The sequence below is a fragment of the Marmota marmota genome, unplaced genomic scaffold (genome assembly GCF_001458135.2).
Source record: "Marmota marmota marmota unplaced genomic scaffold, marMar, whole genome shotgun sequence".
In the NCBI taxonomy this organism is placed as follows: domain Eukaryota; kingdom Metazoa; phylum Chordata; class Mammalia; order Rodentia; family Sciuridae; genus Marmota; species Marmota marmota.
This window is the reverse complement of record NW_026000164.1, coordinates 3,107,613-3,135,458: the sequence shown is the minus strand read 5'-3', so window position 1 is coordinate 3,135,458 and position 27,846 is coordinate 3,107,613. Positions and strand designations below refer to the sequence as shown.

Sequence of the window (27,846 nt, the reverse complement as noted above, 5' to 3'; positions counted from 1 at the left end):
AAGGGAGCTGGGTGTGTGGTCCACTTAAAGGAGAGCAAATATCAAGAAGCTTTGAATAGCCAAAACAATATTAAAGAGGAAAAAAGTTGAAGGAAGCACATTTCCCAATTTTAAAACTTAATACAAAGTTATAGTAGTCGAACACGGTGATACTGACATAAAGACACACATATAGACCAGTTTTACCAGCACATTTGATGAAGATTGTTGTTTTCCATTTGGACACCCTTGACTAGGCATTAAAGGACAGTGTTAATGTAGTGAAAATTCAACCCACAGAATAAAATATTCACAAGTCATACATCTGATGAGGGATTGATATCCAGATTATTTAAAGAACTAGTATAATTCAACAACAAAATCAATTAAAAATGGTGAAGGATTTGGATAAACATTCCCCAAAGAAGTTATGTGAATTGCAAATAAGCATCATTAAGCACCAAGGAAATGTGAATCAAAGCTACAGTAGACACCTCTTCACATATATGAGTTTGACTGTTATGGTTTGGAGTTGTGGTGTCCCCCCAAATTCCCTGTGCTAATGCAGAAGAGTTCAGAGGTGAAATGATTAGATTATGAGATGCGTAACCTAATCGGTTCATCCTACTTTAGACTGGATTATAACTGTCGGCAGGTGTGGCATGGCTGAAGGAGGTGAGTACTGGGGCCGCCTACAACCTCATCAGTGGATTGATCCATTGGATGGATTAAGAATTTGAATGGACTTCTGGGTGGTAACCGTAGGCAGGTGGAGCATGGCTGGAGGAGGCAGGTCACTGGGGTTGTGTCCTTATAAATTGCATGTCTTGTCCCTGGCTCCTTGCTCTGTTTCCTGCTGACACGAGCCGAGCAGCTTTCTTTGCCGTGCTCATCTGCCGTGCTGCCCTGCCTCACCTTGGCCCCGAGCAATGGAGTCGGCTGACCACGGACCGAATCACTGAAACCATGAACCAAAATAAACTTCTCCTCCTCTAAGTTGTTCTTATCAGGTACTTTGGTCACAGGGGGAAAAAAACTGACCCACACAACTATTAGCAACAACAACGTGCACAGAGACACACAGAAGATAGCAAGTAACAGCAAGGACATAGAGAAATTGGAGCCCTCATCATGGCTAGGTAGAGTGGAACTGGTGGAGAGGAGCCTGGGATTCCTGTACCATCAGCAACTCCACTACAATGACACACCCCAAAGAAAGGTCTCCGATAGATACCCGGGTTTTCACAGTAACCTTATTCACAATAGCCAGGAGGTAGAAACAATCCACAAAAAGAATGGATGAACAAACGTGGGGCAGACATACAACGGAATATTATTCAGACTCAAAACTAGATTCTGATCTATGCTACCTTGAAGACACTGTGCTAAGTAAACAGCCAATCACCAGAGGATGAATATTCTGTGATTCCACTTGCATGAGTTACCTAGAATAGTAAAATCCAGATAGCAGGATATAGCCGTTATCCAAGGGCTGGAGGGAAGGGGGAACAAGAAGTTATTGCTTAATGTGGACAGAGTTCAGCTGGAGATAATGAAAAGGCTCTGGTGATGGACAGTGGTCAGGGCTGCCCAACAAAGTGAATGAACTTGATGCTACTGTGCAACCATTTTTGTACTTAGAAATCATTAAAATGGTGAATAACAAGATTAAAATAAAAACAAAGAAGTACAATATCATTAGTGAGAGTTGGTATAAAAAATGCAAAGATGTCAAAATTGGAAGTTATTTCCTGCAGAAAATAGTTAAGTTTAAAGAAATGAGATAGATTTTCAGTGGAATCAGAGAACTATTTGCAAACCAGATATCTGACAAGGGATTTATATTCAGAGTGTATAAAGAACCTTTACAATCCAACAGCAACAAGAAATAAGAAGGAATAAGACAATATAAAAATAGAAAGCTTTGAGAAAGAAGGAAATTCAATATTTAGAAAAATTTAAAGGGATTTAAAGTATAATAGAGTGTTTAAAAACAGGTTACGCATAACTGAGGCAGAAATAAGATAATCTGCAAAATAATTATGGAGAATAAAACAAGAATGTAGCAGGAAGAAATAAAGAGATGGAAAAAATATAAAGGTTTTTAGAAAGAAGGAAGCCAGAGTGAGAAAGTCTAACTTAGGACTAATCAGAATTTCCAGTGAGATAATAAAGTGAATGTAGAAAAGGAACTAGCAAGAAGATAATAGAGTTGTACAGAATGGAAAAAGAAAACTGTAAATTCTGAGACTAAGAGTTCTTTAATTCCTCCTAAATAATTTTCAGGGGAAAAGAATCCACAAATACCTACACATTTTGAAGTAACCTTCAAAACCCAGAGACAAGGAAAAACTCTTAAAACCAACCAGAGAGGGCTGGTGTTACAATGTTTGCCTGGCATGTGCAAAGGCCCTGGGCTCAATTCTCAGCATCACAAAAATAAACAAATAAACAAATGTGACCTGAGAGATTAATTTCTTACCAAAGAAGTTGAATCACCGTAAAGTAACATCCTTACAATGTGCATGGAAAATACTGTGGAGCTAGAATTGTACATCAAATGCTACTATTATGAACCAGACATAATAAGGAATAGTCTACTAGATAAAACTGAGAAGGCTTCCACCTAGCCCTCTATTTAAAAAAAAAAAAAAATTAACAAAGTTTGTTCTTTAGGGAAGAAGAAAACCAACCTGAATGACAGGAGATAAAGTATTTTTTTCTTAACATAATCATGGGTAATTCTTATTAAGCCTAGGACCATGGTATCACTGAGCTACACCCTAAACTCTTTTTTTTAAATTTATTTTGGAGCATGTTCTCACTAAAGGTTGGCCTCCAACTTGCCATCATCCTGCCTTAGCCTCCCAAGTAGCTGGAATTACAGACATGTGCCACCGCACCCAGTTCAACATGGCTAAATCTAAATAAATGCTGAGTATATTAAAATATTTAATTTGTGGGATTAAAATAAATCAAGGTAGAATTAAAATTCAAAACAAGAATATCGTACTTTCTAATTGTATTGCATTTTCCAGACAGAGGAAAACCATATGAATCACCTGAAGAATTTATTTAACTAATGCACATATTTTTCAAATAAACATTTCAAAGAAAAACACTAAAAAATAGAAATCCTCCTAAATGGGAGGAGAGCAGACAGGAAGGGGAGAGGGAGACTGCTCCGTGGTGGGAAGGGGGAATGGAGAGGGATCAAGTGGGGCAAGGCTGAGAAGCTCCCGGCAGCCCCTGGTGAAGACAGACAACTGCTATGTGTTCTTCCTACTCCCGAAGGGATTGTTACAAAGCTGACAGTTTTCCTGAAACTTAGCTGCAATTTTTTCTGCAAGCCCCTCTATGGGTCTGAGACTCTGCGGCCTTCTGTGCAGAACTGGAGGCCGCAGAGTGCCACACATCACCTAGGGACACCTGCAAAGACAGGAGAGCCCTCCCTTCCCTGCCACTCCATCTTTCTCTCCTTTGGGAACACTATTCCAGCAGGTTCCCAGGCAGCTCATGAACTAGAGGGCAGGGAAATTTCCAAGCACCTCCCAGACGAGGAGACACCCGACCCACGGCCCCCAGGTCACATGAGCAGAAGCCGCAAACATCAGCTGGATGTAGGTTGAGGCAAGAAAGCTCACCCTGTCCCCGCAGCCTGCAGCCAGCTCAGGAAACCCTGCCCTTCTGTCTTCTCCCTGCTCTAGCTGGGAACGGAGAGGGGAGCTCATGGGAAAGAAATGATGAGGAGTCTCGCCCCATGCCAGCATTCCTTCCCTGGCCCTCCCTGGCCAAGGGGCCTGGTCTACTTGTGGGGGTGCCAAGCGCTGATGGTTGCAGCTTTTGAAATGAGTATGAGTGGGCCTGGAACACGGAGTGGGGTCCAATCTAATGACCAAGTTGTGGAATCTGGAATCTAGTCCTAATATTGAAGAACCCAAAGCGCAATGGGGAAATGTCAGGCTGCCAACACAGAGTTAAAAGCGGTGGTTAAAAAAAAAAAAAAAAATTCCTGTTTATGCTCTGGGTGGTTTAAATTTGTCAACAAATACATCATGCATAAACAGGCTGGAGAATACTTGCTCAACCCACGTCAGGCCCTCCAAGTTATCCCCATTTGTATATATACAGTTTCATCACCAAGACTGAGTTGTGCAAACGGACAAATGGCTGTTGGCTTTTCCAAGTAAACAAAAGATGGGGGGTGACCTCTGATGTTCTACAGAAAAGAAAAACAAAACTTTAGGAGAAGCTTCTAGGCAATTCTGGAGGCGTGTGGGTGGACAGCGAGGGTCAGCTGCAAAAGAGACCATCTTCCCTCGGAGGTCTCCCCTTAGGAAACTTCGTGTCAGGAGAGAAGTTGCCAAAGGACACACGGACCATTTCCTGCAACAATGACGATTAAAAAGCAAAACAAGAGAGGAGCTGACTTTCGTTTACCAGAATGAAAAAGGAGATTTCCCATCCCGTCTGACCATGAAAGGACTGGTGTGGACACGCTGAGCCGAGGAGGGAAGCACAGAGCCCTTTCTGACGTGTGTCCTCAGCTCAGCTCCGCCTGTTTCTTACCAATCACTGAGATTCCTTTTTCAAACTCTGAGGTTAATGAATTTGTAAAAACATAAAATAAAATAAAACAAGAAGATTAAACTCAAGGAGCCTTGTTCCATATCTGGAATCTCCCCAGCAGGCCATCAAAAGTGATTCCTATGAACCAGACTTTCTTAAAATTTTCTGAGCACCCAAAGCACCTGAGACGTTGGGGCAAATCAGATTCTGACCCCACCTGTCCGGGGCAGTGTGGACATTTTGCCTTCTAGCAAGCCCCGCCTTGTTGCCCAGGTTACAGGACAATGAATCACATTTTGAACAGTAAGAATTGGGACCACCAAAGTGTTTATTCAACTGAATATAAAAAGTGAAAAAAAGAATTAGCTATTCCCCTGTCACCTCTCCCTCCAAATTCATTTGTTCATTAAGTGAATATGTATTAATACCCACCCCCAGGATTCCCCCAACCTGCAGAAAAGCAGAGAATTGTGCGTCAAAAATCTTCCCTCCTCATGGTCCCTCTCCCAGGCATGCTCCCCGACCACCTGCTTCTGTGCTAAGGGTCAGGATCATGCCATCCCTTGGGTTGGTGTGACCCACACAGAGAATCCTGTCCCCACAGGCAAAAGAGTCATGATTACAGAGGGAGGTGGGGTTTTTATCTCCCCTTCGTCCTCCGCGGCCACAGTTCCCCCCTCCACCACCTCATCCTCTCCAGAGACACCCCAAGGATTGAAAATGCCCAATTTGAGACTGGGTAGCTCCCAAAGAGCTGCTACCCCTCAGGGGTCTCAGAGTTATCTATTCTGAGTGGAACCAGAAAGGGTAGTCTCAGGGGGGAGAGGCAGGGCCCTGCTCAGGGGAGGGAGGATACTCCGGAGGAATGGGGACCCCAGCAACCCAACATCAGCGTGATAGAAAAACTGACCAAGACATTATTGAGTCCTGCTTCCCAAGTACCGGCCGCCTTTCTGACCACACAGGACCCTTAAGTGAAAGGCGTTTCAGAAGCATGCCTTGGCTTCTGAGTTTGGCTGAAATCTTAGGCTGCTCTTCCTGCCCTGTTAGCATCTGTGTTCCCTGAAGAGATGATACAGAAATGTTGGAGATTTACTGGAAATCACATTAAAGGAGATTGCACTAGAAATCCCAGTGGCTGTGGAGATTATGATGAAAGAGCTTATCCTGGACAAGCCGGTGGGGGGCGGGGGCTCCTAGGGCAGCACTGGGGGATGGTGGATTTCCTGGAGACCGTGAAGGTCAGACGCAGAGAGAGAGGAAAGGGCAGCCGCATGAAACTGTGTGACAGTGGCCTAGGACCTGAGGAGACCCCACGGGGGGGTGCTCTGTGGTGCACCCAGGATCAGCAGCCCTAGCAGCTGTGGCTGGGAGAGCCAAGACAGGTGTGCGTGCAGCCCTGCTGCATCAGAGGCTGCCCTTGGGAGGCCTGTGGAAGGATCCCTGAGAAGGGAGTGTTGGGGTGCCCCTTGGGCCCACTTCCCAGCTGTCCCATGTGTCCCCCATCTCCAAGGGTCCTAGTCTGCTCAGACCTCTGAAACAAAATACCACATCCTGTGTGGCTTAAACAATAGAAGTTCATGTTCTCACGGTTCTGGAGGCAGAAGTCTAAGGTTTAGGTGTTGGCAGCAGGTCTCTTCTGAGGCTTGCTGAGGCCTGTCTCTGTGCCCTCCCGTCTTCCCTCTGTATCCTAATCTCCTCTCCTTATAAGGAGGCCAGACATGTTGGATTAGGCCCATCCACTGACCTCATTTTAACTTGATTACCTCTGTAAAGGTCCTGTCTCCAAACACAGTCATATTCTGAGCCACTTGGGATTGAGAATTCAACATACAGATTTTGAGGGGGACATATCCAACCCATAGCATCCACTACATTCCACTCTATTCCAGAAAGGGCTGGAATGGTGCCCTTTCTCCCCCCAGGACTCTGGGTGCTTGTCAAGCCCCGAGGACACCCCTGCTGCCGTGCAGATTAGGATCGTTGTAGATGGAGTCCTGCGTGTCAACATCTGTGACGACTAATAGGCAGCACCTCACCGCCCCCCCTCGGTCACTGTTTCTTGAGATCAAGCTGGTGAATGAGCAAATAATTCAGCCCCATCAAATACACTCGTGAACACTGGGGTGTGAGAACCCTGACCATTCTGCCCTGTCACACCCGTTTACGCACCAACCTCAGAACCCCCTCCCCCTGAGTGCCTTCTCCTTTATATCTTCCCTTCTTCTGTTCCTCATCTCCCTACACTGACTGGCTTCCTGCCTAATGTGTCATTCATTTGACAGTAAAGTAATATTCATTCCTTGCAGCCTAGGATTCACATCTTGTCTCCTAACAAAATTGCCAACTCCTTGATATCCACAAACTAAGTCTGTGTGTTATAAACCTTGCAGTCAGCAGCACACAAGAACAATGAAGTTCAACATGTAAACCCGCCACGATTTCATGGATGCTGGTAGAAGCACAAAACCCCTGAGTCAAAAGATAAAGAACCATTATTACTCACAGTAATGGCAGTAGCCATTGCTACCAGCATGCAGCCCTTCTGCACTGGTCCCACGAGCCCAATTCCCACAGCCATGCAAAGAGGCATTGCAAGTGCCAGCTGCACATGTGATCAGCTGGGTTCCAGGAGAAGACCCCTGAGTTTAAGGAACCTGATTCTTTTATAACAGGCAATAAGCTTGCCTGTCCTTTGCTCCAGAAGGAGACACTACTTTCCAGGGCTACTCCTGAGGAGGCACAAATATCTTTGGAAAGACAGACTGGAGCACAGGGGGTCAGTGCCACTGCTCCCAAGACATGCAGAAACACCACAGATTCACAGACAGGCAACAATAAACGTCTCTTTATGAATCTGCTTTTCTTGAAGGCTACCTATGTGAGTCTCTACTATGGTTTGGGCCTTAAGTATCTCCCGAAGGTCCACATGGTAAAGGCCTGCTCCCCAGAGTGGTGCTACTAGAAGGTGCTGGAACCTTTGAGATGGGGTCTGATGAGAGATCCTCAGGTCATTGGGGGTATGCTCTTAAAAGAGTGCAACCCCAGCCCCCTCCTTTCCATGTTTTTGTTTGTTGTTTGGTGGAGGAGACTTGTTGTTTTTATTTTTCACTCCCTGATCGTGAGGTGAGTGGATTTGCTCCACCACCTGCTCCTGCCTTGATGAGCTGTCTTGCCACAGGCCCACAACCAATGGGGACAGTGTATCATGGCCTAAACTTCTAAAGCCATGAACTAAAATAATCTTTTCTTTTTGGTGAATTGATTATCTCTGGGATTTGTTATGGTGATGGGAAGCTGACCAATTCTGTCTGTTGACACAATATGCACCTCAACCCAGCTTGGCTTCTGGACTCCACTACGTTTGCATTTACTTATTTGGCAAAGAATGGGGGCTTCCCTTGCTCCATAGCTGGCATAAAGTAAATGCTGAGGTTCAGGCTCTAATTTCTTTCCTTGGGTTGGGGTTGCCAGTGATCCTGGGCTCAGGTTTTCCTGAGGGATGGTTTGTGGATTTCAGACCTTGGGAGAGGAGTAAACCAGTTAAGCTCTGTGAGTCCTGATTGCCTAAGCGTTCTAGCCTCTTAGGGCACTGGTGTGGCCTGTGGAGGAAATGACAATCTGCCCACACTCAGAGTTCAGCTTCATGTGTCCTGTTCAGGTTTCCAGGCTGTTGGATGTGGTTTGTAATCAGTAAGAGATGGAAATAAAAATCGGGGTATGTTTTCTGCTTAAGTCGTTCAGTGGCTCAACACCCACTCTAGGGCAGCGCCCGAGTCCTGTGGTGCAGCGTCTCAGGCCCTCGGCACCTGATCTCAGCCTCTTCCCTGGCACTCCTGCTCAGCTTCAAGGGTCGCTCCTAAAACCCACCATCAGGGTTCACGGCTCCCTTCGACTCTAATGTCCTCTCACTAAGCCCCACCCATTGCCTTACACTTGCCGTCCATCTTCAGTTGGCTCCTGGCCGGAAGGATTCTGGAACACTCCACGCCCCTCAATCACTATGGAAAACCAACCCTTCCCTCCTACCCTAGGTCAGTAAAATGTAAAATGTTCTTGTCAAAAGCCTGATAGTGAATATTTTAGGTTTTGGGGCCTTCGGTGTCAATTCGGCCACCATAACCCAAAACAGCCAGAGACGAGGTGTAAGCAAGCGGGCTGGCCGTGTCTCAGCCTTTATTTATGAAATAGGTGGCCGGCTGAATTACCCCTCAGGCTATGACTGGCTGACCCCCATCCAATGCTTGAACACACTCTAGTCTCACAGGCTTATTTAACAAATCTCTTTCTGAGGAATAGCAGGAGAAGGGCCCTGGGGAGAGTAAGACCACCCTCCTCACAGGCCCCGCTCCTGGCTTTCATGCATGAGAGCCACATCCCCTCACTTCAGCATTTCTGCACATCAGCAGAACAGCTCCTCCCCATGGGGCAGCAAAGGATCAGGACCCGCCTCGCGGAGACTGGAGCACCGTACCTTCAGAAATGATCACATCTTTGCAGTTATTTTCATATATGTGTAAAGAAAATGAGAAACTTCAAAACAACTTAATTCTATCATTTACAAAGAAAGTGAAGAACAGCACGGGAGTGTGTTTGTGTGTGCGCGCATGCGCGTGTGTAGCGAGGGAGAGAGGACCAAGACTACCGCAAAGAGAGCAAGAAAAAGGAAGTGGGGAGTGAACAGGAGGGGCGTCCTGCCCGTGCTCCCAGAGTTCTGTGAAGTCTACAGGCCAAAGTTCTGAGGCTCACAGCCAATCCCAGAGGGTGAGAAGGTTCTGTGCCCATGACAGTCACCTCACCTTACACTGAATGGAAGCAGATGGCAAGGGGCCATTCAGCTCTGGGATCACGGAGCAGAGCCTAACTAAACGCAGCCTGGCTGGGCCTCGCCTCCGTGGGCTGAAAGCTCTCATAACACACGCAAAGTGTAAACACCGAGGAAGACCCATCTTTCTGTGCCAATTCCTTTTCTGGTTGTTTTTTATTTCAATCAGCTTTCTCCAATGTGACGAGACCTCTTCGTGGGACCAAGACACTGGAAGAGCGTGGTGGAGGAAAGGCGGGGAGAGAGGGCTGGAGAAGGGCAGCACAGCAGCTGCAGCAGAGGCAAGAGGGACGCCTGTGGCCCAGGGACAGTCACCATCTCCCTGTGGGCCCAGGGTGCTCCAGACAGGGACATGCAGAGCCCCAGGCCAGGCTGCTCAAAAGATGACCACAGTTGGGGTCTTCTCCTTGGAGACGGAGGGAACCTCCCCCAGGAGCTTCTTATCTGACCCTTCCTCCTCCTGGGGAAAAGACAAACGGAAAAAATCAACCAAAGGGAGGAAAAAACACTGAGGGCAAAGTCAGCTCCCCAGGAGTTGACCCCAGGAAAGAGGGAACAGAAAGGCTGACAGGAAGTGGCAAACAGGGCCTGGTGGCAGAGGAAGGGGAGATGGGCAGTGCCCAGGACGGAGTGGAGGAGAGAGTGGGGAGCTGGAGTAGAGGAAGGGGCAGACAGGCACCGGGAGGCAGGGGTTAGCCCCCGACGCACAACGGGTCCCATTCCCAGACAGAGCAGTGGGGAGCCCAGCCTCTGAGGTGGGGCCTGCCTTGGACAAGGGAGTTCAGGCCCCGATGCTCCTCCCTCTCCCGCTGTTTTACTGCTCAGACCCACACCACTCAGCAGCACCTCCCGGACACCTCACCAGGGGCTGGGAGCTCTGGACACACACACTCCGGAGACACAGTCCCAGGGAAGCCAAAGCCAAGATGATCTTCAGGATACAGACAGCTGCAAGCAGGGAACAGAACGCTAAGAACATTTTCTGGAGATAAAGGAAGAAAGAGATACGGTCAGGAGCCAGCCCCTCAGATCCCGTCCAGACCACCACCTTATCAAAGCACAGGACCCTGCGCGAGCCACTTCCCACCAAGGTAGACTGCGTTTCCCGGCAGCAGGGACCACCATCCCTCCATCCCCCTGGCTTCTGCAGTGGCTCCTCGCCACCCTCTGGAGAAGTGGGGTCTCTTTCTCCACTCCCTTGAATCTGGAAGGGTCTGCCTTGGCCGTAAAACCCAATGGGAATGGCCCACACAGTGACAAGCAGCCTCCAACCAGCCTGGCAGCTTCCGTTTCCCCCTCTTGAGTCGCTCACAGCTCTACGCCCGGGAGCTTGTTGCGTGCTAAGAGCTTCCTGGAGAAGTCATTGCAAACTCTGGCTGAAGCCCCAGCTGAGCTCCCAGCCAAGAGCTGTCCTCATGCCCTCAAATGACCACCCCCAAAAAGCATCTGCCTGCAACCACATGGGAAAACCCAAGTCTGAGCCCAGGGAACCTACAAAACTCTCAGAAAGAACCAACTAGAGCTTTATGTTGTGGGATGGTTTGTAGATAGCAAGAGATAACCAGCAACACCCGCAAAAAGCCAGGAGGGTGGCCCACAGTCTCCTCCCTGCTCCTCATCCCCTAGATTCAGGGAATCTCCATGTTGTGGGGGGTTGAGAAACATCTTTGGCTTAGTGAGACCTGGGTGAGGTCCAGGTGTAAAGCCTGCACCTCAGCCCTCCATTGTCCCCGTTCCTCGGAGCCCAGGATCAGGGTGGGTCCCTGGAAGGCTGCACCCTTCCTCACCATCATCTTCTCCATGTAATTCCTGCACCTCTCCTCCCTCCATTTGTCGTTGTAGCTCCTCCACTTGTATCTGTAACTAGTGGTTGTGTTGAGACCATCACACGGAGAGTTGATCTCCGTGACGGAGGAGCCATTGGTTTGCCAGACTAAGCTAGTCACACAGAGGACAGTCGCAGCCACTGCTGTGGCAATACACGCAAGGATGAGCAGGCCTGACACACAGCCCTGGAAGGAGAATGTCAAGATGCAGATTCTATCCAGCAATGGCAGAGCCATGAAGTCCCCACCCTCCAACCTGTCTCTCCTACCCCAGCTCCTGTCACAGAAAACCCCGTCAACACCCCCAGGGGTATCCTCAGGATGTTGAGAACCAAAGGGTAGAAGACAGAAAACTGAGCAGGAAAACTAGACCCAGGAGGGAAGAGATGGAAAAGATAGGAGAGAAAGATGCGGATGACCCTGACTCACGGAGAGTTTGCCCGGGTACTTCTCATGGGCAATGGCCCCAGCTCCGGCTATGATGGCCTGGAAGAGAAGACACCAGGAGAAGGCCTCCAGCCTACTCCCCTGAACTGACCCACCCTCCTCCAATGGTTCCCAGACATCCAGAGCGAAGCAGGGTTCAAGAGACAAGTGAGGAAACCTGGCGCCTGAACGGAACTTCAATTCCACACTCTCCCTGCCTTCCCAACCTTGCCTTGAAGACAAAAAGGGCAAGACGGCTTCCTGGACTCTGGTGGCTTCCGCAAGTCCCCCACCCAGAGCCAAAGGAACTTTCTCCGCCAACCCCTTGCCTCCCTCTGAGCTCCTGGCCACCTCCTTCCTCACCACACAGCCTGCCCAGAAGGCACAGCCAGAGGCCCGCAGCTCCGACCCGGTCCCAGGCCCAAAGTAGAGACACACTCCGAGAGTACAGCTCACAACCCCCAGCAATATCTGGGTCACCTGAAAGACAGGATAAAAAGTCGACTCTCCCCGTGGCCTGCACACCCCAGGGCAGCCTCCCCTCTCTGCCCAGGGGCTTCCTGCCTCTCCTCTGTCTACCTCTTCTCGGCAGCTCCGACTCCAGAAGGTTCTGTTCCCTCAGCTTTCAAGGAGCTGCACTCCTCCCTCTCGTAGGTTTGACCTGTTTTCCTTCCTGGCTTCTTCTGAATATAAGCACTTCCTCATCCACCTGGTGAGTCCTCCTTTTTTCTCCCCCTTCTCCCTTGGGAGTCTCATTCTGTGGTCCAGATACTCTGTCTCACCTCAGCTTCTGGCCCCACGGGGCTCTGTGGTAGGCACAAAAGTGTGTGACCCCATCCAGAAAGGAGTGTGGTGGCTGAGAGCCTACCCAGCTCAGCTCCTTTGGGGTCCCCCTCCTCTTTCAAGCTGAGGGCACATTCTTTGGGGATGGCGTCCCAGCCAGGGATTGAGCAAGATAATGGTTCAAGGCCATCACGCCCAATGTGGAATCTTGTGATGTGGCTAGGGAGCTCCCCAACAGAGACCTCGTCAGCACTGCTCTGCAGGCTGAGAGCCCCCTGCCCGACCCTTCTCATCTCTTTTCATTTCATAGGTGCTACCCCTCAATAAACCATGCAACCCTAACTCCAACTTCCCAGGAAACCCAACAATCACAGGCTCCTGGGTACCACCAGCTGCACGTCCTGGGAACATCTCAGCTCAGTCGCAGCTAAAATCCACTGTGCTCCTGCGCTCCAGGGTCCCTTGCTTGCCCTCCAGGACTCCTGTCTCCCAGTCGGCCACACTCCAGACCTCGGCATCTTGAACCCATGTCTTCCCTCATATCCCAAAGCCAGTGACTCCCAAGTCACAGAGACCCAAACACAAGGGTGGGGATGCCTTTATTTCCTCCCCACTTCTGCTACGACCAGTGAGAGCAGACGTTCCATACGTCTGACCTGGACACCTCCTGCTCGGAGGCAGCCAGGGCCCAGGTTCCTGCTTGGAGCCCACCCACAGCCCTCCTGCCTCCGAGGCCGACTCACCAGGCCTCCCTGTCATTCAAGGCCCTCAGCTGGCCACGAGGCTCTCAGCTGAAAGTCTGATTCTCTCTGCTCTTTATGATTGCATAGGCTTTCTGGCCTCTTAACCTTTGTTCCTGCCATTTCCTTCACCTGGAATTCCTTTGCTTCTGCTGCTGCCACCACCTTTTCTAAACCCAGTCCTTCTGCGCTCAGGGTCTGGTGCAGCCTCCACTCCTGCCTGCCCAGGACACAAGGTGTGATTCTTGTTTCTCCCATCACCGGATCCACCTGATCATTTGTGTTATGAACTCTCTGCAGGATGTGGAGCATGTTTAGGTGACAGCCCAGGTGAAGGGCCCAGCAAATGGCCTTGTACCTGCAGCCCTCAGTCCCAATTGCACTAGCAGCTCCAGAGAGTCTTCTGCCTGCTGCCCCGCCCTAGGCTGGCACTGCCCGCTCTGCGCCATTTCTTTCCATCCCATCCTCAGTGGGGAACCCTCTAAGCCTTCTCCCAAACATGACGGAAAACGCACAGAGTTCATGTCCCTCCTGGTGGGACTCAGCACTTTCCTTTTCACTTCCTATTCTCCATCCTCTGGGTCACCTTGGTGTCCCACCTAGCCCCCCACACTCACCCCCAGAGCCAGCTGCGCATTGTTTATCCTGGCCCCAGAAGGCCCAGTATCCCCAGGGCGTGAAATGAACTGCTTCAGGGAAGCCCCAGCTTTCAGCAGCTGTGTCAAGGCCGATTCCTGGTGGATGTGGATATCAATGTGGGTGGGCTGGGACAGCGTAGAGACCACATCAACTCCGTTCACGGTCACCTTGTTTTGGGTCATCATGCCTGGTAGGGAAAAGCCAGACAAGAGTGAATGGAGTCTGAGAATCAGGTGAGGTGAAAAGCCATACCTGACCTGGTTGAGTCCAGAGGTCCTCCTGGACCAATACCAATGTCCCAACAACCTTACCCTGGGGTGCAAATCCAGAATTTCACCACATACCTTATTGGACCCAAAATGACCTGTGGGGTGTAGGATAGGACAAAGAAAAAATTCGGAATAATTTTAGTGACTCGGTATATATGTTTGCACACAACACTTTCACTAGTTAAAAAGTTCAAGAGATATGGAGATGTGGCTCGGGGTACAGCACTTGCCTGGCATGTGCGAGGCCCTGGGTTCTATCTCCATTATACCTTTAAGACCTCTCTTCTGTCTTTTTCTCCCTGACGTCTAGTTGCCTCCCAAATGGAAAGTAACATGATCCATTTCCTACATATCTTCCAATGACATTTTTCACACCCAAAATGGTCTAAAAATAATCTTTCTCGCCCCTTTTCCTAGAAATGGCAGTATCCTGTACACACTGGTCAGCACAATGCTGCTTTCCTATTAGTATATGTTTGTAGAACAATCCTACATGTATCCATGAAAAGCTTCTTTATTCATTTGCTTAGCTGCATAGCATCAGGTGTATGAATCCATCATGATTTATATAAGTGTTCCCTGATCGACAGCTTTTAGGTCATTTCCAACGCTTTTCTATTATAGCCAATGTGGAAATGTGCATTACAATTTCAGAGGGTACGAACAGTCACTCTCCACAGAGGGAGCAGCAGCCGACAGGAGTGGAGCTGCCCTCCCCACGGCACAAGAGGGTGAAGCAAACTCTTCTATTTCAATATTAGATGGGAAATAACATTCCATTGCAGATGTTAGTAATTTTGCGCAATAAAATGCTCCATTTTAAATGTGATAAGCATTTAAAGCATTGAGATCATCAATGAATTTTGACAAATTTATACCTTTGTGCAACCACTATTACGATCAAGATGTAGATATCTATGTTGAAAAAAAAATGATTCAATGATTCTCCCCGGTAAGCACCCCAACCACCAGCTGCAGGTAACTGCCAATGTGCCTTCTGGAGCTATTCCACTATATTTTAAATTTTCATTCAAATATATTCCAGTATCTATTATATTTTAATTTTCATTCTTATCATAAATGAGGTCCATCATCTTTTCATGTGTTAAGAGCCATTGTCATTTGTTTTGTGAGCTCTTCCTCTATATCCTATGTGCTTCCTATTTTATTTTGTTTTGGTCTTTATTGAATTTCTTTGTATATACAAAAAAGCTTACAATCTCTGCCACGAGTTGCAGTTATTTCTTTACAAGTTGTTATTTATATTTTGACTTTGCTTGTATTTTCATAGTTTTCATTTTTAAAACTCTAGTTTAAATTTATAAAAGCTCTTCCTCCTTTTTATGCTTCCTAGGTCATATCACATACTTTAAAAGGTCATCCCAGTTCCAGATGTTAAAATAATTCTCCCATGTTTTCTTCTAAGTGATTTTAGGCTTTTGGTTTTACTTTTTAATATTGATCCCTCTGGAATTTGTGTCCTAATTTGGAAGACGTGGATCTGAGTTTTTATAGTTGTTCGGATGCTTAACTTCTGAAGGATAGCGTCTGTTTGTGAAATATGTCATCTTTCAGCAACTCAAGATGCTCTCCTGAGCAAAAATAAAGTTCCCATAGGAAGGGAGGTCTACTCCAGTCTTCCTACTCTGCCCATTGGTGTGTCTGATGAGCTCTGCACCATTACTCCAATTTAATTAGTATAGAGCTTAATGTCTGATTATGCTGTTTTGTGATTCCCTATGCTATTTTTTCAAAATCATCATGCCCATTTTTGGGAAATTATTTCTCCATATATAATTTAAAATTGACTTCCCTAGCTCCAAGAGAAATCCTACATAGGTGACTCTAACAAGGCATGCAAATGAAGTGTCACAGATTAAATCAAATAGTAATATCGACTCCGATACCACCTCCCACTGTATGCTGCCACTCTCGGAATATCTCACACCCCACCACCACCACCACCAGCAGCCTTCTTTGAGTAAAAGAACAGGTGTTTGATAGCTTGGAGAAGGCAAAAAAGAGATCCAGGCTCACTCATGGGCACACAGAAGGAACACCAGCCCTGGATTTCAGATCTTCTGTTGGAGACCCAGAGTTGGCATCAGGTTGCAGTACTGAATGTGTCCTGTGCTCAGATACTTTACCAGAAGGCTCCCTGGGTACTCCTCCCACCCCACTCCAACCCTCTGAAGAGCAAGATCTGGACCCTCCAGCACGCGTAAGACTCCATCCCCACCTTCCACTGATTCCATGCAGTGGGCTCTGCCCTCTGCCCTGGACACTTCCCGGTCCTTCCTCCCAGTGCTCAAGGGGTTGGGGACAGAGCACCCTGCTCCCTCTACCCACAGCCCTCAGGGCTCAGTCTTGAAGGAGCTCCATCCACCCAAGCCCAGGACAGAGACGGGAGGCGCTGGGGAAGGAGGGGCAGAGCAGGTGCCGGCCTCTCCTCCCCTCAGGCGGCTTCAGTCTTGAAGGGACCCTGGGCAGTGGAGGGCCCTGCCTCACCTGCTGTCCTCTGGGAGCTGGCAGAGCCGAGCAAGCTGGGAGGAGAAGACTTGGAGCTGAGGACCCTGCAGGGTGGTTGGGAGGGAGGGGAGCAGGAGGCAGGGGTAGAGGAAGAGGGCCTGAGGCAGCCTCGAAACTTCCCAGCAAGTGGCTGAAACCAAGGGGCCCATCTTGGGGGGTTCCATCATACACACACACACACACACACACACACCCCTACTCAGACAGCATGCAGCAGAGGCACACACTTGCTCAGAAAGCCCTGGCCTGACAGGGGCTGGAAGAGGGGACACCTTCATAGGATCCCCCAGGGCATGTCAGTTGTGTGCCTACCCTTCATGGCTCCAGCTCCCCAGTGCCCAGTGACACCATAGTCTGGAAAGCCCCTGAGGATCCCCAGCCCCAGCTGTCTGCTGGGAAGTGCTAAAGTTTGGTCACTGCCCTCAGTCTCCATCCCTCTGGCTCCCCACCAACTTCCTCCTTCAGCCAGGGCAGGGTCCTGGGCGCCAACCAGCTCCTTCGCGGTCCTCACAGCTCTCCCTGCCACACACTCGCTCAGGGGCCCTGAGGAGAGCAGGTGAGGAGGCCCCAGCCCTGGCCCCCCAGCACCACCTCGCCCCCCACAGGCCTGGCTCCTTCAGAGCTGGCCGGGGAGAGAGGGACCACCCCACCGGGATGGCTCCAGCAGATGGGAAGGGAAGAGGCAAGGAGGGTTCTGGCCTTTGACCTCCACCCCACCACTAGTGGGGCAAGTGGCATGGTCAGTGCTGAGTGCGCTTCACTGGAGGGGCTGAGGGGTCTCCAGGGCCCTCCGGGGAAGAGCCGCCAAAATGGAAGCTCAACAGAGGGCCAGAGCTTGGGGGCCTCGGGATTTGAACAGTCAGAGGGCTCTGGAGAGGAGAGGCCAGAGGAGAGCCCAGCTGGGGGCAGGTGGTGGACAGGTGAGGCCCACGGAGAGCTTGACCCTGACGCCAGGGTCTGACCGTGAGTGGCAGGAACAGATATGAGGTGGAGGAGGAGCCCTGGCAGGGTCAGGCTGCCCTGAAGATAGCCTTCAAGAAGGGCCACATGTGTGGCTCTGTGACCAGGGAAGCCACCCAGTGACTCTGGGCACTCTGGCCCTGATCTCCGGAACTCCAGTGAACCTGCGAACATCTACCAGCTGCTCTTCCTCGCTCTCCTGTCCTCCCTCACAGCCTGTTATCCAAGGACATGGGGACTGCAGACGATGGTGAGGTGGCTCCCGAGGCCCTGCAACCCACCCACATCAGTGTGCACGTCCACCAGGAGTCGGCTCTGGCCAAGCTCCTGTTGGCAGGATGCTCTCTGCTGCGGCTCCCAGCCCTCCCCGGAGGCACAGCCCCCCAGACCCTCAGCAACAGCCGGCTGCTGGTGGCCTCCTGGGTGAGTGTGGCTGCCCATCTCACGGGACCCTCCCTGGTGGGACATCCCTGTCCCTCACATTAGGCCAAGGAAAGGACCCTCTTCTTGTGGGTCACACACTCTCTGCCAGTCTCTCTCCAAATAGGTGCTGGGCCAGTTTTCTCTTCTTCTTAGAAATCAGTTTCTCCATCTTCTCATTACAAGCAGGGCATGGGGCAGGAGGCAGGGGAATGAGTTGAAAGAGTCCCCTCTCTGGGTTTTAACCACCAGTACCTGAAGTATGGGTCCACAAAGCCACCATAAGGCCTGGGGGCAGGGCTGCCTCTGTGCAGGCACCTAGGAGCTTGTCTTTAGGTCCTCTGTCTTCCAGGTGGTGCAGCTGGTGCTAGGTGTCCTGAGTGGCATCCTGGGGGGATTCCTCTATATCTACAGGCCCACCAGATTCTGCTACTTGGGAGCTGCCATCTGGACCGGGGCTGTGGTAAGTGAGGCAGCAGGTGACCAACCTCCCAACAGAAGGATAGGACTTCCCAGGACCACCCCAACATGGTGGAACAGAATGTTAGCCATCGAAAAGACCCTAACTATCTAGGTCAGTTTGTCATTGGTGCAGATAAGAAAATAACCAAAGGAAGTGGGGCGATGTCTGAAGTCACAGGGTCGTCTCTCTGGTCCCCTGCCCAGTGCCCTTCCCACCAGTATAGGTCCTCGTTTCCATTGTCCCAGTTATTAGCTAAGGCTCTAAGGACCTACTCACCTCCAGATGTCTGCCCTGAGATAGGGGAGGCAGATAGAGAGTCTGCAATCCCCAGAGGAAGCGTAGCCTCCTAGTTCCCTGTTGTGCTCTGCACATCAGTGGGAATCCAGGCACAAAGGTCAAGAGATGTGTGTGTGCAATCTTCAATGGGAGCTCAGTGGGCTGCTCATGGTGGACCTGGGGACTCTCCGACAGACTTGCACTCTTGGGATAGTAAAACACACTTAGAGAGATAGAAACAAAAGACATCATCCCAATCCATCCAGTGATAGAAACACTTGGATTAGTTACAGAATAGCCAAACAGGATTTGGATCCATCTGTCCTCAGGGCTACACCAGACTTTCTGATTCTTTGAGCCTAACCAAATGAACTGTAGAGCTGTTGGGACAGGCCCTGGGACCTGGGGCTAACCAAAGACATCCTGCCTTGAGAGCTTCTCCACAACCTGGACTTCCACCCCTAAGATTGCCCCAACCCTGGAACTCTCATGAGGCACCTGGTGTGGCTCAAAAAGGAGGGTTTTGGAGAAGGGAGGAAAGGCTCACACCTGGCTTGACCACAAGCACTTCTAGATGTCACTAGAACAGAGCATTCTGTAGCCTCAGGGGTTTGACCCAACTCAGCATCCTCAGTAGTTACATAACTACTGCTTAGCGCAAAACCTAGGAACATACATGGTGTGCCCATGGGGACACAGAGGCACTCACGTTTCCTGTGCACGTCACTGCTGATTTAATCTCTCCCCAGGCCGTGCTGGCTGGAGTTGCTGGATTTCTTTACGAGAAACGGGGTGGAATTTGCTGGGTGAGTTCAGGTCAGGGCAGGGGAAGGAAGGAGGCTCAGGCCAGAGGCCAGTCCAAGCCTCCTACCCCATCATACTTGAATGTCACCAAGCATGGCCCTTTTGTCCCCAGTGCAGGCTCTGGGAGAGACTGCATTGCTGAAGTCTGCCCCTGCCTCCTCCCCTCCCCAGGCCCTGCTGAGGACCCTTCTCATACTGGCATCTTTCTGCACCGCCATTGCAGCCATCGTAATTGGGGCTAGTTACTTCCATGAATACCACTACTTTGCAGATGAAGATGACTGTAAAATCTACTCAGAAAATTGGCCCACTAAATCCCCCATCACCCCAAGTCCCAAAGAAGTCAGAAGGCTAAACCTGTGCATCTCCCAGGTGAACATGCTGAAGGTAGGTGGCCAATGTGAAGGAGTGGGCAGGGAGGGCCAGGAAGGGGCGAGAATAAGGCCGTCCACAGAAACAGGTGCCCCTGCTCTTCACCTGATGATCGTCACCAAGCACCACAGGAAGAGCTCCTGCGACCGTGAGTGCTGCAGACCATGGCACAGACAAGCCCTAAAATACCGACCATGAGAAAACCGGGGCCGCAGGACTTCAACGTGTTGCAAAGACGTTAAAGGAGACTGCTCCCTTGGTCCTCTCAAGTCTTGGAGGTTGTCAGGGAATCCAGTCCTAGACCCAAGTCCATCTCCGTAGAGATGAGGACACTGAAGCCCAGAGGGAAGGGATTCTAGCTGCATCCTACACACGGGATGCACTGACTCACCTCCAGAAGCCACAAAATTGGCAAAAAGCATGGAAAGGGAAGGAGAGCCACTGAATCTGGTGACCCTGGCTTTGGCCCTCTGTCCCCAGGCCCTGGTCATAAGCCTCCAGGCCATGCTCATGGGTGTCTGGGTTCTATTGCTTCTGGCATCTCTGGCCCCGCTGTGCCTGTACTGCTGGAGAAGATTCCCCCCGAAGAAGGTGAGTCCCTAAATGTGTGTCTGTGTGTTGCGGGTAGTAGAGCTGTTCACAGCATCGTGCCTTTCTACCCCAACTCAGAAATCCTGTTTTCAATCAAGTGTCTCCAGCCCAAGAGCCCAGGAAGCCAGGGAAGTTCATAGCTATGTCAGCCCTTTGGTGCTTTTTGAATCAGGTACCTTTCGGCCAGTGTTAGATCTGGCTGACTCCAGAATCAAGCTGTCCTGGAAGAGAGAATCTGCCCTTTCTCTCCTGATTGGGGTTGTCTTGCTCTCTTTCTCCCTTAGAAAAGACAAGAGAGGAAACTACTGGGAGCAAATGGGATCTAGCCCTGAGCACTCATTCCTTCGGAAGGAGAAGGTGCTCCTTCTGCTCTACCTGTCCCCGTATCTGACTCTTGGAAGAACCAGCAAACTGGAGGGAAGAGACTCCAATAACCTCACAACCGTGGGGTCATGCTCGTCCCACGACCATGGCCGTGCCCTGCTCCACCGACCTTCAAACAGCTCTCCACTCTCCACTGCTCACTTCGTCATCCTGCACCCCTCCCTGTCCCCTCCTTTGCAGTAATTTGAAAATAAATTGCTCCTGGATTCTTACTTTGCTGTTCCAGGGAAGTTCTCTTGGCTGGGAGGGCAGCGGAGCGTGAGCCAATCACAAACCCAAGACGCTCCTCCCACAGATCCAACCTTGTACCCGGGTCTAGAGTTGCTGGTCCTGAACCTAGACCCCCTTTGAGTCTGGTTCTGCAGCTGCGGATCCTAATGCCTGGGTATGAAGGATGCAGGGTGCGGAGACTCTGAGTCCTGCTCCCTGTCATTCAGATTTAAAAAGGTAAATGCTCGGCCATTTGATGATTGGATTTTTATTTTGACCATTTGACAATATTAAGAAGTAGACACATAACACCAAGATAAAATTATTTTAGAAATCATCTTTTTCAAGATAGGATGTCCAACAGTATGATGAAAAAAAAAACCCAGAATAATTGTCCCATGGAAGGGAAAGAACTAAAATGCAGGATATGAATCATTTGTTTTTAAATCTATGGGTAAACTACCAGAAAAATGAGGGAAACTCTCAAATGTCATAAAAGAAGTAGGGGACCATTCAGAGAGATGAGTCTTGAAACCAGCATCTGCCTGTGTCAGGTTCCACATGCCCAGGGCTCCAACTGAAGGACCCACCAAGTTCAGCAGCCTCTGCCTGTACTCAAGGCTACTCTGTGACAGTATTGATAGTGAAGACTCAGTTCTTTTCTCCATTGCCCATCCAATAACAAAGACAAGCTTTTGAGAAAAAGGAAAAAGAAGTTTTATTAATTTGTCAGCAAATAAGAAACTCAGCAGACTCAAGACTCAGAGACTGCAATTGTAACTTCCAGGGGGAGCAGGGGGCTTTTTTTTTTTAAGAGAGAGAGAATCTTTTAATATTTATTTTTTAGCGGACACAACATCTTTGTTTGTATGTGGTGCTGAGGATCGAACCTGGGCCGCACGCATGCCAGGCGAGCGCGCTACCGCTTGAGCCACATGCCCAGCCCCGAACGAGGGCTTTTTAAAAGGAGAATACATGGGCCGGGTTCCAGGTGTGCCCATCAGGAGGTACAACTCATAACCAGATGGGAGCCTTGAGAGATGGCTGTTTCTTAGATCTCTTAGTACCAATTCCTAAAAATTCTTCATTCCTTGGTCAGTGAGTCAAAGGATACAATAAACCCAGCGTAGGTCAGGAAGAATATTGATCTTGCTTCTCCCACTGTTAGGGAGGGGAGAGGAAGGAGAGAAAGAAAGAAAGAAAAAAGAAACACATTCATTTTTAAATAAGCCTCCAGTGGTTGAGCAGCAAGATTTATATTTAAAGCCTGAAGTGTATCCTGTTACATGAAAGGGACCCCTATGACAACCTCAACAATAGGTGGGTTCTGGAGGAATCCAAGCCCAGGCTTACTGCATCCTCCCAAAGTGAGAGACCACACAGGAACATGTCTGTGTTTCTGCCTAGGGAAGTCCACTTAAAAGTCAAAAATTTTTACTGGGGGCTGCCACAGAGGCACTCTCTGCCTGCACAGCTACTACAATTCAAGACTCCAAAGGGAAAATCAGGCACCTACATCACATCTGTACAGTCCAGGCGAGCCGAGGTGGTGGAGTTGTGTCCAGGGACATAAAACCACCTTATCAGCACAGGAACATTGCAAAAGCCAAAAGCCAAGAAGACAGCCCAAGGCCAGCCCTGCAAACAGAACCTTGATGAGAGCAGTCCACTGTGTCCACTCCCTCCGGTGCACTGCCCTCTGGGCTTCTGCCAGCTTCAAACTGCTCTGAACGGTCATCAGCACACTTAGAGCCTCCCAGGCTGAGCAGTAAAGAGCTGAGTGAAGAGCTCTAGGAATCTTCCACCTCAGGGGGTAACTGCGGGGAGTCCACTCCATCAGCGAGATGACCAGGAGAATCTTGGTGAAAGGAGTGAGATGGAAAGTCTCAGACACAGCTGGTTGCAACAAGAAGCCACAGATTGTTCAGAGGATCAAAAACCCTGGAAGGAGACTTTAAAGGCCCTCAAGATGGCAGTGACTCAGACGCCGCCTGTCGGAAACAAATGCAAACTGTTTGGAGAAATTCACCTTCACCTGGGGCTCCAATAAATTCCTGAAAGCATGGTTTCACGGAGGGGGAAAAAAACACCTGCGATTTAGCACAAATTCCAAACATCAAATCAAGGACACAAATCTTTCAAAACTGTCATATTTAGATATAGAATACAAAGTTATAAAGTTAGCATGTTTCATATGTTCAAAGAAATAAAAAATGGTAATTCAACTATTGGCAAAAATAAGAAAATTTAAAAAGTAATCAAATATGATTTTAAAATCCCAATGAGAGCATCTAGAAATGAAAATTATAGTAATTCGAATAAAGATCCCAGTAAGCAAACAGCTGCAGAAAGAAGTGGTGAACTAGAAGACAGGTCTGAAGGAACTGCCTGGAATGCAGCTGAGACACCAGGTCTCACCTATGTCCAGGCAGAAGCCCAAGAGGAAAAAACAGAGAGAAATGTTCAGACACAGTGGCTGAGAAATTTCCTGAATTAACAACAGAATAATAATTTTCAGAGAGAGGAAACAAGCAAACATAAAATGAAAAGAAATTCTCATCTAAACACAAAGAAAAATTTCAGGAAACAAAAAGAACACCGTTTTGTTTTGTTTTGTTTTTAGTTGTAAGTGGACACAAGACCTTTATTTTATTTATTTATATGTGGTGCTGAGGATCGAACCCAGTGCCTCACACATGCTAGGTAAGCATTCTACTGCTGAGCCAAAACCTCAGGCCTCAAAAAGAACATCTTAAAACCACTCAAGTGACACTGACCAAAAAAAAAAAAAACATGGCAAAATTAGCCAGGCGCAGTGGCACACACCTGTAATCCCAGCAACTCAGGAGGCTGAGGCAGGAGGATTGCAAGTTCAAAGCCAGCCTCAGCAACTTAGCAAGTCCCTAAGCAACTCTGAGACCCTGTCTCAAAATAAAATATAAAAAGGCCTGGGCATGTGGCTCAGTAGGTTAAGTGCCCCTGGGTTCAATGCCTAGTACAAAAAAAAAAAAAAAAAACAAGAAATGGCAAAATTCTTTCTTTCCCTCCTGGCAAAAAACAATAAAGTTAAAGGGTCATACAGACTTTGTTTGGAAAAAAAGTTAATTCAATTTAGTCTTTGCTAGCTTATTTATTCATGAGTTCAGGCAACTAATACCTGATTGGAATAGTTAAATGCAAGTCCTTTATTAAGAGTTCAAAGACAATTACTAAAAGAATAGAAATAATCATAAAACTTTAAATTTGGAGAAAAAATGTAAAATGAGAAAAAAACGACTGCAAAGTAAGAAAACAGGAGATAAAAACAATGCTTTTTAAGAAGAGACAAATAGCAGAAAAACAATGGTCATGGGTCGAAATTAAATTATGTAAATAACTGCAATAAACACAAATGGATAAATTTGTCTTTAAAAATATAAAGATAGACTGTATTTTATAAAATTCAGCCACATGCCATTTACCTAAAACAAGAACACAAAGACTGAGAGTAAAAGGATGGGGGAAAAAGAAATAACAACCACATTGGCACAGTTCCACTAAAATAAGACTTTAACTAGCCTGCACCAGCCCTGGGTCTGACCATCAGCACCACTAAATAAATAAATAAATAAATAAGACTTTAAGGTAAATAGTATTCCTAGAGACCGTCAATCTCGTAGTCGTTCTTCCTTACTAACAGAAATCCAGGTTTGTTCAAGGCAGCTGTGTACCCTATTAAAAAAAAAAAAGTCACCACCCCCTATCTTTTTTGCAACCAGGTGTGTTAGTCCCTTTTCTCTTGCTATAACAAAGTACCTGATGCTGGGTACTTATAAAGAAGAGGTTGGCCAGGAGTGGTGGCACACACCTGTAATTCCAGCTACTTGAGAAGCTGAGGCAGGAGGATTGCAAATTCAAGGTCAGCCTGGGCAACTTAATGAAATCCTGTCTTAAAATAAACCTCAAAAGGGCTGATCGAACTCCTGGGTTCCTTCACCAGTACTACCAAAAGGAGAGTGAGAGAGAGATTTATTTACTCATAGTTTTGGAAGCTAAAAAGACAAGACCTGGAAGCCGCTCAGGTGAGGGCACCCTTAGCTGCACATCACAATATGGCTGGTAGCATCATGGTGGGAGCATGTGCAAGAGGGAGGGACCATGTAGTAAGACAGGAAGCCAGAGAGAGATCCAGGGCCCAGCGTGCTTTTTTTATAACTCATAACTCACTTGCCAGAGAACTACTTTGGTTCCTTCCAAAGGCGTGCCTCCAGTGACGCAACCACCTCGAATTAGGCCCCACAACGAGGCTCCACCAGGAGGAAACCAAGCTTCCAACACATGAGCCTTTGGGGGACAAGCCACAGCCAAACCATGGCACAAGGGTTGCTGTGACTCCTGCTCCCAGTCAAGGACAAGTCAAGAAAAGTCACCAGGAACAGAATGATTGATTGGTCTCCCTACCTTCCGCCCTTTGCCTCCCCCTTCTCCATCCCACTTATTCCCTCCAGGACCTGGGGCCCTATTCCTGGAGCTGGAGGACTCCTCTCATGGCCAGGAGAAAACCAGCTGCAGGCTCCAGGAGTGTGGGCCCTCGACAGCATAACCGACTGCCCAACCCGTCCTGGACACTCACCTCTTCATATAAGAAAAATAAACTCCTTGCCGGCTTTAAAAAGAAAAGGGAGGCAGGAAGGGAGGAAAAAAGGCATTTACAGTAACAACAGAACTGTAAGTTGCCTAGGAATAAATCAAGATACTCCAGACTGATTGAAAATGGAAAGGTGTATACCATGCTCACAGAGGGGTTTGGATATGGGCTGTCCCCCAAGCCTCCGGTGCTCAGAGGTGGGGCTTTGGGGAAAAGATTAGATCAAGAGGGCTCTGCTCTCAGCAGTGGATTAATCCATCGATGGCTGAGTGGACTACTGAGAGGGGCCTAGCTGGAGGAACGAGGTCACTGGGGTCATGCACTGTGGGGCTCATCTTCTCTTGTGCCCCTTTCCTTTCTGTCTCCTTTGCTTCCAGGCCCCTGAGCAGCTTTCCTCCACCACCCCCTCCCACCACGATGCTTCTTCTGGAAGCTGGCTGACCGTGAACTGAACCTCTGAGACCACAACATAAACCTCTCCTCCTCTAAGTTGCCCTTGTCAGGTATTTTGGTCAAAAAGTTGACTAACACAAATGTCATCTCCCTCTAAATTGCTGCGTAGATTCAATGCAATCCCGATTGAAATCTCAACAGAGTTTTCTTCGTGTCTGATCGACCTCTTCTCAAATGGATATAGAAGACGTTTTTTAAAAGCAACACAGACGATTTCAATGCTCCCTGAAATTCAGCCACAGAGCTGGACAAGCAAAGTCTGACCGCAGCCCCAGTTGGCAGAACTGTACCAGGGACAACCCGGGGACCGCAGAGGGAAAGAGGACACAGAGGAAACGGTGTTCTGAGGGGTTCTGAACTTGCAGACACCTGAGCACACGCATCAGCCTGCCACTGCTGGCCCGTGACCTTGGGTCAGTTTCCAAACCTCCTTTGCATCTGTAAACTGTGGACAGTTGTTTAAAGCCCGACTAACAGGAGGGGGACATGACAGGCACAGAGGCAGCCGAGTCTAAGCCTTGGACACCCTGCGGCTGGAATCAGGCAAAGGAAAGTGGACCAGAAACAACAAAATGTGGGAGAACAGAAAGTCCTCGACAACCCCAAAGGTCCTCACCTCTGTTCAGAGGAAGGAGAACCAAGTCCCCACATGAGATATCCTCCTCCTCCTCCAAACTTCTAGAATGGGCTTCGGAAAGCCTGAGCCACATAAATCATCACTGGGGCTGACCTGCGCAGACACTGTAGAAGGTAGAGGTCACCAGCACACAGGGACAGGGAGGAAGGGCTCCCTGTGGAGACTGATATTATTCCTCAATCTTACTTTTTTTCTTACTTTATTCCTTGTAATTTTTTGTCTGACTGTGACCCCAGTTGTCACCTGGAAATCAACTAAGCACATCTCAGAATGAAACTAGATTTCCCAGCCTCATTTAGGCAAAGAGATTCAAGGGAAGTACTGCGTGTACCTCGTGGGAAGCACCCATAGGAGAGAGGTTGTGCCCGCTGCCCACTGCTGCCCACTCTGCTTCTCTTCTCTGATGGTTGGAATGCAGGTGTGATGGCAGGCCTTTGAGTAAGCCATCTTGGGTCATGAGGTGATTTGAAAATAGAACATATTCAACAGAGAACAACAGGACGTAAAAAGTGTGACCTGTGCACAACACGCTAATCCTGCGCTGCCTGCTCAGATGTTAACGTGTGGAAGAGACGGGTTACTTTACCTTATTCTGTCCATCACAGCCAGACGTGGTTCTAATTTTCACATCACCAAGAATGACAGCTAAATTTGTCCAGTGAGCACACAGAGGATAAAACCCATCATTAAAGAATGAATATCCTCCAGAGGATTTACTGGCAGGATCTGGCAACCTCCTGTGTTTATTGCCTCTGGAGGATCTGAGTCTTAGGAAACAGCTCCCCTCTGCCTGCCCCACTTCTGCCTGTGCCATGACTCCCCCTCTGATTCTCGTTCCCTCCTTCCTTTCCTGTAGTCTCAGAAAGTTCCAGAAAGTTACAGAAAGCATGATGACATGACATATCACCTTTAAAAAGTGTCAGTGACAGAAGCAGTGTTGGGGCAGCATGGATAAAATGAAGGTGAGAGGAGAAAAGACAAGGTGCCACCCATAGCATCTGTGAGAGAGAGAGAGAGACGGCCAAGCTCTCATTTCACCTAACTGCCTCCACCCCACGCGGGTG

General features: G+C 48.7%; 2 protein-coding genes across 6 annotated transcripts; one reads left to right on the top strand and one right to left on the bottom strand.

Moving 5' to 3' along the window:
• Positions 1 to 7,381: 7,381 nt before the first annotated feature.
• On the bottom strand, positions 7,382 to 16,722 carry Tmem176b (transmembrane protein 176B). 2 transcript variants are annotated; one of them, XM_015493688.2, is made up of 9 exons: positions 16,565 to 16,708; positions 14,132 to 14,151; positions 13,766 to 13,974; positions 11,989 to 12,105; positions 11,629 to 11,685; positions 11,161 to 11,385; positions 10,236 to 10,355; positions 9,343 to 9,833; positions 7,382 to 8,453 (listed from the first exon to the last, which is right to left on the bottom strand). In XM_015493688.2, the coding sequence occupies exons 3-8, from the start codon at positions 13,970 to 13,972 to the stop codon at positions 9,750 to 9,752; spliced, it is 810 nt and encodes a 269-aa protein (XP_015349174.1). In that variant the 5' UTR covers positions 13,973 to 13,974; positions 14,132 to 14,151; positions 16,565 to 16,708; the 3' UTR covers positions 7,382 to 8,453; positions 9,343 to 9,749. The 2 variants fall into 2 exon arrangements, with proteins under 2 accessions (XP_015349174.1, XP_015349175.1); XM_015493689.2 differs by lacking the exon at positions 14,132 to 14,151 and having other exon boundaries at positions 16,565 to 16,722.
• A 261-nt stretch (positions 16,723 to 16,983) lies between these two features.
• Tmem176a (transmembrane protein 176A) lies at positions 16,984 to 21,067 on the top strand. Of its 4 annotated transcripts, none has more exons than XM_048786719.1 (8): positions 16,984 to 17,141; positions 17,761 to 17,968; positions 18,318 to 18,428; positions 19,454 to 19,510; positions 19,680 to 19,880; positions 20,361 to 20,471; positions 20,550 to 20,643; positions 20,756 to 21,067. In XM_048786719.1, the coding sequence occupies exons 2-8, from the start codon at positions 17,777 to 17,779 to the stop codon at positions 20,860 to 20,862; spliced, it is 873 nt and encodes a 290-aa protein (XP_048642676.1). In that variant the 5' UTR covers positions 16,984 to 17,141; positions 17,761 to 17,776; the 3' UTR covers positions 20,863 to 21,067. The 4 variants fall into 4 exon arrangements, with proteins under 4 accessions (XP_048642676.1, XP_015349171.1, XP_048642677.1 ...); XM_015493685.2 differs by having other exon boundaries at positions 19,680 to 19,895; XM_048786720.1 differs by lacking the exon at positions 20,550 to 20,643.
• Positions 21,068 to 27,846: the final 6,779 nt, after the last annotated feature.

What these genes read in the sequence shown, in the direction of transcription:
- Tmem176b (XM_015493689.2), bottom strand. Translation starts at nt 13,972, where the DNA reads ATGATGACCCAAAACAAGGTGACCGTGAACGGAGTTGATGTGGTCTCT. An exon ending in ATTACATGGAGAAGATGATG is followed by an intron (nt 10,356 to 11,160) that starts GTGAGGAAGGGT and finishes CTTTATCTCCAG; the next exon opens with AAAATGTTCTTAGCGTTCTG. An exon ending in TCCAGAGCTCCCAGCCCCTG is followed by an intron (nt 9,834 to 10,235) that starts GTGAGGTGTCCG and finishes TCTTTTCCCCAG; the next exon opens with GAGGAGGAAGGGTCAGATAA.
- Tmem176a (XM_015493685.2), top strand. Translation starts at nt 17,777, where the DNA reads ATGGGGACTGCAGACGATGGTGAGGTGGCTCCCGAGGCCCTGCAACCC. An exon ending in GGCTGCTGGTGGCCTCCTGG is followed by an intron (nt 17,969 to 18,317) that starts GTGAGTGTGGCT and finishes TCTGTCTTCCAG; the next exon opens with GTGGTGCAGCTGGTGCTAGG. An exon ending in CCCAGGTGAACATGCTGAAG is followed by an intron (nt 19,896 to 20,360) that starts GTAGGTGGCCAA and finishes CTCTGTCCCCAG; the next exon opens with GCCCTGGTCATAAGCCTCCA.